This window comes from Mus pahari, chromosome 7, assembly GCF_900095145.1.
Source record: "Mus pahari chromosome 7, PAHARI_EIJ_v1.1, whole genome shotgun sequence".
Lineage (NCBI taxonomy): Eukaryota > Metazoa > Chordata > Mammalia > Rodentia > Muridae > Mus > Mus pahari.
Genome location: NC_034596.1, coordinates 4,371,464 through 4,383,953, shown reverse-complemented (window position 1 = coordinate 4,383,953; position 12,490 = coordinate 4,371,464). Strand labels below are relative to the sequence as shown.

Here is a 12,490-nt window from a genome sequence, read left to right as displayed (position 1 = left end):
AATAATAATAAAGCAAAACCAAAAAAAGTAAATAAATTATGAAACATACATACTTTGATGTAAAATATAATCATTAAAATGCTTCGAAGAGTATTTACTACCAACAAGAAAATTCTAACTATAAATTTCAGATGCTTTATAAATGTGTTGAGTAAATAAATAAAATACTAAATTCAAAATTAAAAAAAAAAAAAGAAAAGAAAAGAAATGTGACTTTCACCTGAAGGAAGATGCTGCGAGTGTCCCTGGAGAACATCTGCCCCTCATCCCAGCTCACATGCTGCCACAGGCCTGACGGGTTTTTAGGAGCTGTTATGACTCATCTCAAAGCCAACTGAGATCCTTGCCCCCGTTGCATCCCAGTTGTCTTATCCCGGCCTCTACAATATGTTTAGGATTTTAAAACTATTTATAAATAATGGCCATCGAAGGAACTTTAGATGTGGTGATACACAACTGCAATCTAAGCACTCGGTTGTGAGAGATAGGAAGGTCATGGGTTCAAGGGCAGGCTGGAATACAAACCCTTTAAAAAAAAAAAAACCAAAAGCTAGGGGTGGGGTCAGTGGTAGAACACCTGCAAAACTGGTACAGCACCTTGAGTTCAGTCCCCAGAACAATTTATTTTGAGAAATGCATACAAGTGTAGACAAGAAGACACCCATAATCCGAGAGGATGAGAATCCAAGGATAATGTCTCGCCAACATTTGGGTCATCCATCTCTCACACATGTTGGTCAACACAAGGACAGTTCATAGGGAGATCACACGGGTCTAATCTTGTGGTCTGCCTTTCTCATCAAAATCACAGTGGGAACACTGTGCCTTCTCATTATAAATTTCTAGAAGGTGCACTGCTTAGTAACCAATGTTCTCTCAGGAACTGTAGCTGGGGGAGGCCAGTGTCACCTGATGTTTGCTTTCATTCTGAGGGCCCGTCTCTTGTTCATCTCTAAAGCTAAGTCAGAAAGTGAGCTCACACAGCACGCTCCGAGGAGCACTGGGTCCTTCCTACCTGGGGTCATAACCTGACCTGTCCAGCCAACTCCTATAACTCCCTCCCTTTCTCCATGGGATGCCTAGGTCCCAAGAGCATGTGTAAGAGCAATGTGGGGAACTGGGGAGCATGCAGTGGCCCTTGCTTGCCACCTGATGGTGGTATTCTGCAGAACATTTGTCACCTCATTAGGAATTCTGTCAACAGCCACAAGTAAAAGCCCTGGTAGACTGAGAGTAAGCAGGTACAGGCAGTGCTCCCAGCACATGCCCTGGATACGTGGGTAGCACTGGGATTATCATGGGTGATTGACAGTCTGAGGGCCGAGGTGTCCCTCCAACCAGAGCATAGAGTGCTCTGTCAGTTACAGTAGTCTCCCGGGATAGGCTGCTATAGAGACACATGGTAAGACACTGGCTTAGAGCTCCCGGAGGCCAGGAGCTCATCAGTTGCAAACCTGCAGATACTCTTGTCCTGATATCCTGTGATCCCTCCTGGTGAGGAGGCAAGGGTTCCAGGGTTAGTGGGACTGGGTGCAGGCTCTCTCTCTCTCTCTCTCTCTCTCTCTCTCTCTCTCTCTCTCTCTCTCTCTCTCTCTCCCTCACACACACACAAACACACACACATACAAACACACACACACACACACACACACACACTTGCCCTTTCTCGCTCTGCTCATGAACCCAGTAGATAAAGCTCAAGTTTCATGGATACTACTGAGGGAACATGTTTCAGACATGGTCCTAGAACAGTCTATGCTTACTTCTCGTCTGCTTTCCACAGGCTCCCGGCATCTCCAAAGCTGACAATCAGTCCCAAGGACTCACGACCAGCATCCGATGGGGGCAGACGCCTGTCAATCAGTCCACACCCTGGGACACTGATGAGCCACCCTCCAAACAGATGAGGGAGAGCGACAATCCAGGTGAGTGTTCATCAGCTGACAGAGACACGCCGACTAGCTGAGTGCTCTGTTCTTCTCTAGAGACCCTGACCCATGAGTCTGCAGAAGCCCAGATGCCGGGCTTAAGATGTGTGGGACCCCAAGTTTCTTAAGTCACACTTCCAGGGAGATGTTATTGGCTTGCACACAGTTACATGAGCACCAGGATGCTCTAGCCTCAGGACTGGGATTTCTTCTGCAGCATCTTTGTCCTCCTCTGGCAGCTCTGACCTCTCATGGCTCCTGGACCGCACCACTCCCACTTTGGTACGCATACCTGGAGATACCCCCAGCTCCACATCTTCTGCCCAAGCCCAAGCCCAAACCCATTAATCCTAAAATCCGTGAGTTCCTGTCCCTTTACTTTCCAGACAATTGTTGCACATCCCTCTAGAGTACAAAGCACAACTCGGTGCTAACAGCCTACGTACTGTATGACCAGTGCTCTTTCTTCAGCACCTCCGCATTGGTCATTACACCCCTCGCTCACAGCTCTTCAACCCACAGACATACAGGTTGTCACAAGGCCACCTCTTCATACTTGGGCTCAGGCATCTGGGTTTGGGGACACAAGAGCAAATCTCTCCAAATCTCTACCACTGTAATTTCGGGTGCTGTGTTTTGTTTTGGGTTCTTTTCTCTTCCTTTTTCTGGGCTCTGTTCCCAGTTTGCCCCAAATTGTCCTCTGTAGCCCATCCTGGTAGCTACCAAGCCATTGACTAAAAACAATGGTCCGGGCTTGCAGTGAGTGACTAGAAGCCTTTCTGTAGGTCTCCAGCCGTTTTCAGGCATTCGTCTCATCAAAATAGGAATCATCTTTGTGGCATAGCATCTTGAAGCTGTCTGGGACTTGGTCAGCCAGCCTCTGGCATTTTGATGCATGTTTCCAGGTCTCCTAGCCAGTCCTGGGGAGCCGAGTTTGGGGTGGCAGGCCTTGGTCTTGAGACATCCAACCAGACTGGCTCGTGGCGACCTCACTTCCCTGGTTTAGCTTGGACATGGCCCCCCTCAGCAGCCCATTCTAGAATCTAGCCAGCAATACTCTGCCAATGTTTCTTGGCTTGCAGGCTCCCTCCCTCATTACGCAAACCATAAATATTTCTCGCACATTATTGTGTGCCTTGTTCGGCATGTGATCGCAAGGCTTGCGGTGTTCCTACATGCTGTGATTATGTGCCTGCAGCAGAGGAGGAAACGATCATGGGACAGGTGTGCACGTCACTCACCCAGAACCAGAACCAGGACTCAGACGTGTTTCCTTCTGACCCCTCCTCCTCACTCAGAGCCCCTGCTGGTTTGAGTGTCACTGTGTCCTCTGGGCTCCTTCCTTCCTCCTCATCTAATGTCTGAGAGGGAACTCCCGGCCCTTCCTTCTAGCCTCCAGGGCTCCCAGTCTCCTGCCTCAGCCTCCTCGTTCTCAGCCTATACCCTAACCTCAGAAGAACTGTGAAAACCAAGTGAACTGGGCAGTGGAGGCCCCAAGTGAAGGCTCAGTAAGTCAGAGGTGACCCAGACTAGACTTCTCTGTCCTATCTTTCAGCTTCCTCATAAGCCTCCTAGATCACCTCCAGGGCAATGAAGCTCCAGGTAGACAGATGCCCCGCTCTACCTGACCTGGTTCCAACCAGCTTCTCATCTTGCATTATATCCTAAGAGCGGTGCCTGGACTTCCTTATCCAACTAAAACTACAAAAAGAGCCAAACTGGACTCCTCCTGTTTCCAGCAGGACTGGCTGTGTGAGGTGTCTGAAACAAAGCCTAGCATCCCCTTAAATCTCTTCCAAGATTTCCCAGACTCCATCCACCTGTGCCTTGGGACGCCTTGCCCCCTTCGAGCTTCTCTGCGCTTAGCTGAAACCCCAATAAACTATGTCCACACCCACCTCATGGTGGGAGTCAAATTCTCCAGCAAACAGGCCTTGCAACGCAAATGTGGCATCTACCATGTCCGACACATTGTTGCTTTTTACTAGGGAATGCACTGGCTGCGTTTGGTTTTCAGTCCAGATGAACAGAAAACAAAAGAATGATGTTGAGAGAACCCAGGTTTTCCTTGCCAGGGCGTGTAGCTCACAGGCGGGAGAGTTGACATGAGCTGAGGTTGCTGTGAGCGCCTCTGGTGTTTTCCTTCTACCTCCTCGTTTCTCATGTTTCCCACACAGATCATTCTTCTCTCTCTGGACCCCTACGGTCATTTGTCACTTGTTCATATCCTATAGGGTACCTAGTCCCACAGCTGTCACTACACATTCTTTGTTTTGTTTTTTTAGGGCAAAGTCTTACTATATGGCCTTGGTTGGTCTGGAACTCGCTATATAAACCAGGCTAACCTCAAACTCACAGAGCTCCGCTTGCCTCAGTGTCCATGCAGAATGCTGAGATTAAAGGCATGCGCTCCTATACCCTGCTTTATCACATTCATAAACTGCTAAGTGCTTGAACATGAGCCTGTTAACCACTGATGTTACTCCAGGTCCCAGCCCAAGGCCTGGGACAGTTGGTGCTTGTTGACTGACTGTTAACTGACAGAATAACATTTTTTTCCATCTCCCTTACAGGCACAGGGCCATGGGTGACTACGGTGGCCGCCGGAAACCAGCCTTCCCTGATCACACACTCCTATGGAGTGACCCAGCCTCCCACCTTCAGTCCGGCTGTGAACGTCCAGGCCCCGGTCATCGGGGTGACTCCCTCACTGCCTCCCCATGTGGGACCCCAGCTCCCGCTGATACCAGGCCACTACTCACTCCCACAGCCGCCCTCCCAACCGCTGAGCAGTGTGGTGGTGAACATGCCTGCTCAGGCCCTGTATGCCAGCCCTCAGCCCCTGGCGGTATCCACTTTGCCTGGAGTAGGGCAGGTATCCCGCCCGGGACCCACCGCTGTGGGCAACGGCCACATGGCAGGGCCCCTGCTGCCTCCACCTCCACCAGCCCAACCGTCCGCAGCTCTCCCCAGTAGTGTTCCTGCCACCAATGGGCCGCCCACAACAGACTCGGCCCATGGGCTACAAATGCTTCGGACCATTGGAGTGGGGAAGTATGAGTTCACCGACCCAGGGCACCCAAAAGGTAAGTTCTGCTGTCACTCACACCCACTGTGTGCCTGGTCTGTACCTCTGTACCTCCCCGCCTGGTCACTCCAACACAGTGATGTCAGGAGTGTGTTTTGTGGTAGCTCTTCCGTTGGCCTCGTCTAACTGTGGCAGGAACTCCCTATTTAGTCGGGGAATTCGGGCAGAAAGCTAGTGGGGAGGCTTAAACAGGCAACAACAGGATTCACAAAGCGGGGGGGGGGGGATAAGAAGAGGGAAAGAAGGAAGGAAGGAGAGAGGAGCCTGAAAGTCCAGAGCCCAGGCCATGCTCACCTCTGACTCCCAGGCTAGACCAAGAACTACCCACTCCTCTTAGGGGCCACTAGAACAGTCCATGGAGGCCTTTACCAATTTCCATCCATAAAGACATTCAAAACACTATCTGCCTGTGCCTGTGGACAAGCCTTCTCCATCAAACCACCAACACGAGCCAGACCAGGGCTCAGGCTTTTTCCTACCACCCTGAGCCATTTGACGTTTGGGTTTGTAAGGACTGACGGCGGACTCTTAGGAGTCCCTGGGAAGAGCTGCTCTGGACTGGCCTTCACGGGATGCTAGCCCCCAGTCCTAGGGGAGTTTCCTCGCAAAGATCTCAGAGGTGGTTCCTTGGGACCAGAAGCTGGGGAAGGGAGAACTGTAACACGGTTCTGAGCACAAGCTCCAGCGTAAGCAGAACTGGAGGGTCAGGAGGGGGCTTTGAGACTTCCTGTCTTAGATTTGTCTTCCCCTAATGCAGCGACATCCCCCAGACAGGCCAGGATTTGATGTACAGAGGGGAGGTTGTCAGGCCTCAGCCAGGGCTAGGCAGCTCCATGGACAGGAGGAGGCAAGACGTCTCTGTCAAGCACTCTGGGCTGCGAGGGTGTCCATGCTTCCTTCAAAGGTGCCAGTAGGTGGCGCTAGAGAGCGCACACAACTAGCCACGGCTTTTCCACAGAATCCCTGAAAGTCCATCTCAGGGGTCCCTGCCTCTTAGCAGAGTAACCCTGCAGTTAGCCATTCTCTGCCCACCATTCTCCAGACGTTTATCCCCGTCCTGCTGAGCCATTCTCCAGTCTTGCTGCGCACTCCAGCAACAAAGCACACGCCTAGCTCGCTATGGGGTTTCATGTACCTGTGTGTGCCATGACTGCCTTTGTTTGGGAAATCAGAACTAGTTTTAAATGACAAAATTATAGAAAATTGCATCGAAAATCTGGTAAACTCTTGCTTTGTTTAATTTTTTTTTATAGAGAGAAACAGAATTGATTTCTTTGAACTATTTTGGTTTAGCAACCTTTCTCCTTAAAAAGAGGAGAGAGAGAGAGAGAGAGAGAGAGAGAGAGAGAGAGAGAGAGAGAGAGAGAGANTGGTAAACTCTTGCTTTGTTTAATTTTTTTTTATAGAGAGAAACAGAATTGATTTCTTTGAACTATTTTGGTTTAGCAACCTTTCTCCTTAAAAAAAGGAGAGAGAGAGAGAGGGAGAGAGAGAGAGAGAGAGAGAGAGAGAGAGAGAGAGAGAGAGAGAGAGAGACCCCACCCAAAAGAACAAAGGCACACATGTGCTTGTGCAAGCACACATAAAACCCTCACTCCCATTTTATGAGCTATCAACTCTGACTCAAGAGGCTGTGGGGTCCCAGATGTCCAAGGCTATCCCAAAGCTAGAAGCACCAAGCAGCTTCCATGTCCCTCACAGTGAGAGCCTGCTAAGGCTAATGAAAGGTCTTGCTGGCTTTTCAAGTTCAAGATATATATCTAGAGAAAAGGAACAGTTCTGTACAGAAGGGAACCAGCTTAGCTGGCCCTAGACTTCCCTGGTGTAGGGCTGGACACAGCACTGGGATCCATCTTTCTAAACACTGCTTGCTAGGAACAGGCTATCCCTGAACACCCTCACCCCTGAGATGGGGGCGGCACAGGTTAGTAAGGCCAGGCTGCTGAGCCTACCAGGTCAGTGAACCATTACAGAGCTGCTCCCAGGACAACTTTGGGAGACCAAAGGGTGTGGCCTGACCGCTGTGGTCCCAAGTGTTATAGGTGGAAAGAGACAAGAGGAGACCCGCGCCACTTGCTACACAAATCCCTACAGGGTAGACTGAGTCTGAGCCCAGAAACACGTCCTTGCCCATCTCCTGGGAGGCTTTGGGGTCTTCCAGCCAGTGACCACAGGTGACCTGTCCAGCACAGTGGTGTTCACCAAACCAGCTGTTTCTCCAGAGCTTACATTAACTCACCTGTCACTTTATGGCCCTTGCTGGCAGGCAGGTCCCCTTGTATTTGTGACAGAATACAAAGGACTATACACGTACGAATGCTCAACGCTCAAACCTGGGTGGGTTTTTTTTTTTTTTAAGTAAATTCTCCTTTCATTTCTAATCTTAAAAGCCTTTATTGCTGAAGCTATAATTTATCTGTCAGATCTAATGTCAAACAACTACATTTAGGGAAAAAAAATAAGAAACCCAAATTTTGAAACCCGAATCTTTGCAACTTGCCATGGGAAAGCTGTAATCCTCCTGACATCACCTCCAGGGGTTGGATTTGGGTCACTTTTAATTTTGCCCCCAAGGGATTTTACATCCCTGAAACCCAATTGACTTCACACTCCTAAATGACAGACAGCTGGCTCCAGGCAGGAACAGGAGGCACCACATGATGTTATCAACACAAATCAGAACTCTGCTTAAAAAATAAAAATAAAAGGAAAGAAGAAAAAGAAAAGAATTTTCCTTTTCTCCTAGTCTCTGTTTGAAACCTTGCCCAACATTATAATAAGATCCACCGTGCACTATCTAGCTCATTACAGGCCTATGGTTTTTGCCTTACTATTGTTTGGTGAGACAACCTGGCCTCTCATGGCGATGAGTAATTATGAAGAGAGATCCCCCTCCATAAAGAACAGGTCTTGCCAGCCAGAGGGATGGGCCACTGGTATTTTTAGACTTCATTAGTGCCCTGATTTAAAATTTCACATTTTGTTTCTTGTAATTATCTTCTGATCGACTGCACAAAATTTTCAGTCGAGGCTCTATTAGTCTGCCTTCCCAAAAAGGGCGTTGGGACTTTAATTTAAAACTTAACCAATTGAAAAAAGAAAGGCGGTGTGCAAAATGCCTTTTGATTTGCAGTAGGTCAAGTGATTGTCTCTCATCTGTGACTAGAGACGCCAGCATGCCTGCGGTTTGCTTTAATGAGTGTTATTTAAATGCATTGAGCACATATAGATTTTCTTAAGAAACTTACAAGATAAATCTTTCTTTCTCTAAGAACAATTTGAGGGTGGGAACAAGCTGTGGAATTTTTTTTTTAGATTATATATTGAAAGGTAATTAAAAATAGATTTCATGTGTGCAAAGTGATAAGGGAGGAAAACGGAATTAGTTCCATCTGAGTCTTTATAAAAGAACTGGTGTGCTTGTCTTGTCATTAGATGGGGACAGACCTCTGGGCTGATCCTCTGGGAGAAGTACAGCCATACCCAGGCCTATGTAAAGACTGAGGTCTAATGGCCTCGTTGCTAGCGATCACCAGGAGGTCACAGCAGAGGTGTGCGCTGGGGGCAAGGTGATTTCTGTCATTTTTCATCAGGGAATGTCGGCTGTCTTGTTTTCTTCCTGAGTGTCTGGAGAGAAAAGGGCTAATGGCACCTGCTCCCTTTCTCCCAGAGGGACACATGTCTGTTCTGGTGTAGACAGCGTCGTAGGCATGGGGTAGGGACCGTGGAGATCCATCTATAGAGTTGGGCTTCTCAGCCTTAGGACCAAAGAGCTTCATGATGATGAATGATTCTACATCCTTCTGTGGTTAGTTTTTCTCCTCCGCCCCTAACCCTAGACTGCTAGACGGAAGAGCTCTGTCCATCCTTGCAACTTCGTCCTGCATGAACCACAGCTACTCCAAAGACAGTATCTTTGGATGTGCTCTGTGAGTTATATCTTAGGATATATGCAGGTGGAATAGTGCTGTGACCAAAGTAAGCCTCCTGATACCTCAGAGACTCCGTTTCCTTCCCTTGTTCATGCCTGCCATCCTAGCATTCAGGGTGACTGGGGCAGGAAGACTGCTGTGAGTTTGAGGTCAGATTGAGCTACATTGTGAGTTCCATCCAGTTCAGCCTGGGCTACAGTGTAAGACTCTGCCCTGTAAAATAGAATACACACACACACACACACACACACACACGGTGTGTAGACAATATATAAAATGAGTTCAGGAGGGCCAGTGGGAATTGTGAATGTGACTGCCCCTTATCTGCTGCCTGCTCACTGTCACTGAAATCTTGCCCAGTTGTCCTGTCCAGGGAGTTTAGCAGCTGATCCAGCCCACGTAGGGCCCACAGCTCTGTGTTCGAGCCACTTTCTGAGAGATGGCATGAGTTGCTTCCTAGCAGCCGATAGGAGACTGTTCTCCCAGACTTAGGGCTAAGGATTATCTTCATCCCCCTCACCTCACACCCAGACAAGTCCAGAGCACCCTGTTCTCTCTGTAATGCATGACAAAGCTGTTTGCCCACACACTGCGCTTGCTGCCGTAACCCTCCCTGTACTATCCCAGAAATGTCACCCCAGGTCCGTTCAGGGTTCGAACTCAGAGCCATCTCCACTTGTCCTTTACTGGCCCAAAGTGTGTCCCTTGAGCACAAGCTCCAAGAATTGGCCAGGGTGGTCTTTTTAAAATGCAGACGTTGACCTGCCACACCCCCTCAAAGGTCTCCAAAAGTCCCAGATGTTCTGGTGTCTGATGGTCAACCCTAACACTTCAGCCCCTGACACCCACTCGCCTTGCACTTCATCCTTTATGAGTCTGTGCATAGGCCGAGTTCTCGTGTCCTCTCTTTGAGGCATGCCCTGTGCTTTGAACCGTTCACCCAGTCACAGGCAGTTTGTCTGTGCTTCTTCCATCCTCAGACTGTGAGCCTCCAGGGTGGGGTGCTTCCACCCTCAGACTGTGAGCCTCCAGGGTGGGGTGCTTCCACCCTCAGACTGTGAGCCTCCAGNCAGACTGTGAGCCTCCAGGGTGGGGTGCTTCCACCCTCAGACTGTGAGCCTCCAGGGTGGGGTGCTTCCACCCTCAGACTGTGAGCCTCCAGGGTCGGGTGGGTAAGCACTTCACTGGAACCCCACTCTAACTGAAGAGACAAAACAGCTCTCCACATCAAGAGGAGTGTGTGATTGAGGAAGGCACAAAGCCAGGCCTCTCTGCGACTTGTCTTTGTCCCCAAAAGCAGTCAGTACCCTTGGGCATCCTGATATGCAAAGGGGAAGTCGTTCTGCAGGCTCCACATCTGTCTCACACTAAAATTCTACCCATTGAGGCCTCTTCCCACACCCAGGTACCTCCACACAATACCTGCCCCAGAACATAAGGGGATGGGGAATTCTACCCCAGCTTCCTCATCTTCAAAATAATAATGGCAGGGCCGCTTCTACAGTTGCTGTGAGGACTGACTTATTTTATTTGCAGCCCTAGTGCTGTGCCTAGGATAACCACTATAAAAGTGTGCATGATCTCTCGCTATCCACCAACCGTTCCACCATTCGGCACCCATGGCCTTTTAGGGATTCAGGTTAATGTGACATATCAAAGACCAGTTTGCTTGCCAGAGTCTTAGGAGAGCGTGTTAACATCATGATGTCTGAAGGCCTGGTTCCCAGGGGTCCCCTTTGAATGGCAGAAAATTGCCTTCTCCTATTGTAACATTTTACAATCCTCCACCATCACCATAACAACCAGAAGAAACCAACCTGTTGCTGGCACCTTCCCCCAAATCCAAGAACTGTTCATTTTCGGGGGAGGGTGTTCCGCCACTGTACGATCAGGGGAGGTCAGCATCCTCTGACCTTCTTCTTGATGACAGGGAGCCAAGGACACACAGGCAGGATTAGGGCACATCCACGTATGCAGCAACAGATTAAGCAACTAGTGGTGTCTGATTCAAGGTCAGGCGTGTGTGGCAGGCAGCAATGATAGTGGTCAGGAGCCCGGATCAGCTGTTTGGGTAGACTTCCCAACCCCTCCACACACCAATGCAGCAAGCTTGTGCTGGAGAGTGGGACTCTACCTCAGTTTCCAATTCTGTATCCCAGAACAGCTTGGGAAGTTAGATAACATTAAGTCTAAACACCATGCCTGCTACACAGAAGGCTCACAAGAATGGTACCTGCGCTGGCTCCTGTAAGTCTTAACGAATCCTCGGGAAGAAAGGCAGTTGATCTCCACTGCTTTAGTCTCAGGAGCCAATCCCGTCACCCTTACCTTACCCACTAGATCCCCACATCCTGCCCACACACCCTCTCACAGGCGTGTGGCAGGCATGGCCCAGGTATGTCCACACACACAAAATATTTCTTCTTCACTAGAACCTGCCCTAGCCCACTGTGAAGCCCTCCTTCATTCCCAGGGATCTGTCCTCGGGGCTTTGTTCTTTATTAATTGGAGAGTTGTCCAGGGCTTAACGGTTTGCTTAACACATCATTTGGCTGTGAGTGAACAGGCATGCAGGTTACGGCAGTAAAGGCAGCCAGACCACCCAGAGATGCTGCCATCCTCCTTAGAGGAGGTGACCCAGCCACACACCCACCTGCTCAACATGGCACAGGCAGATTGAGGGCTCTGTACTCTCTGGTGCTGCTGGGAAAACATACTGACTTCCCACCTCTAAGATACGCCCAGTATCCTCAGAGTCAGAGATCCTGCCCCCCCCCCCACCATCAGGGCTCAAAGTCAAAATGCCCGTAAGAATTTGAGGGAACAAAAGGAGGAGACATTTCCCAGGCCTTTCCAAAATGGCACTGACCCACAGTGCAGAAACCAGCTGCCCTGACCCAAGAAAGCCTTGTCATCGCTTAAGGTCAGCGAGCTAGAATAGGCAATGACAGAATGTCTGGCGAAGCCTATGTCAGTGATGCTCAAGGGCCATGGGAAAGCTGGAGACATGTCGCTTCTCTCTCTGATGCTCCACTGAGTATTTATTGAGCAACACATCTGTGTTCTGAGACACCAACTCTGTGCAGAGCTCAAAAGGCATAGCCAACATGCTAACTGTATGCCCCACACAATCTCTGCTTCTACCAAGCAGGAGGCCCTGGGTGATTCACAGTGTTCCAGGCATGGGGACAGGCCTTAGGAGAAAGGTAGGAGTTGTCCGTAGGAGAGGCTGCACTCCACTGGGGAAGTAAGAAGGTAATGGCAATGAGAACAGCGGAGCCCGGGAAGCAAAAGGGCACTAGAGATGGAGACAGAAGGGCAGTTGTCTTAGTCAGGGTTTCTATTCCTGCACAAACATCATGATCAAGAAGCAAGTTGGGGAGGAAAGGGTTTATTTGGCTTACATTTCCATACTGCTGTTGCTCACCAAAGGATACAGGACTGGAACTCAAGCAGGCCAGAAAGCAGGAGCTGATGCAGAGGCCATGGAGGGATGTTCTTTACTGGCTTGCTTCCACTGGCTTGCTCAGCCTGCTCTCTTA

At 49.5% G+C, this 12,490-nt stretch overlaps 1 protein-coding gene across 2 annotated transcripts in view; it reads left to right on the top strand.

Moving 5' to 3' along the window:
• The window catches only part of Klhl29 (kelch like family member 29), a 303,934-nt gene that overhangs the window by 238,381 nt on the left and 53,063 nt on the right, over positions 1–12,490 (top strand). For both annotated transcript variants that reach the window (XM_021201749.2, XM_029540694.1), the window contains exons 4-5: positions 1,784–1,925; positions 4,502–5,014. In XM_021201749.2, the coding sequence (XP_021057408.1) occupies positions 1,784–1,925; positions 4,502–5,014 (655 nt within the window). The remainder of the gene's footprint in view (positions 1–1,783; positions 1,926–4,501; positions 5,015–12,490) is intronic.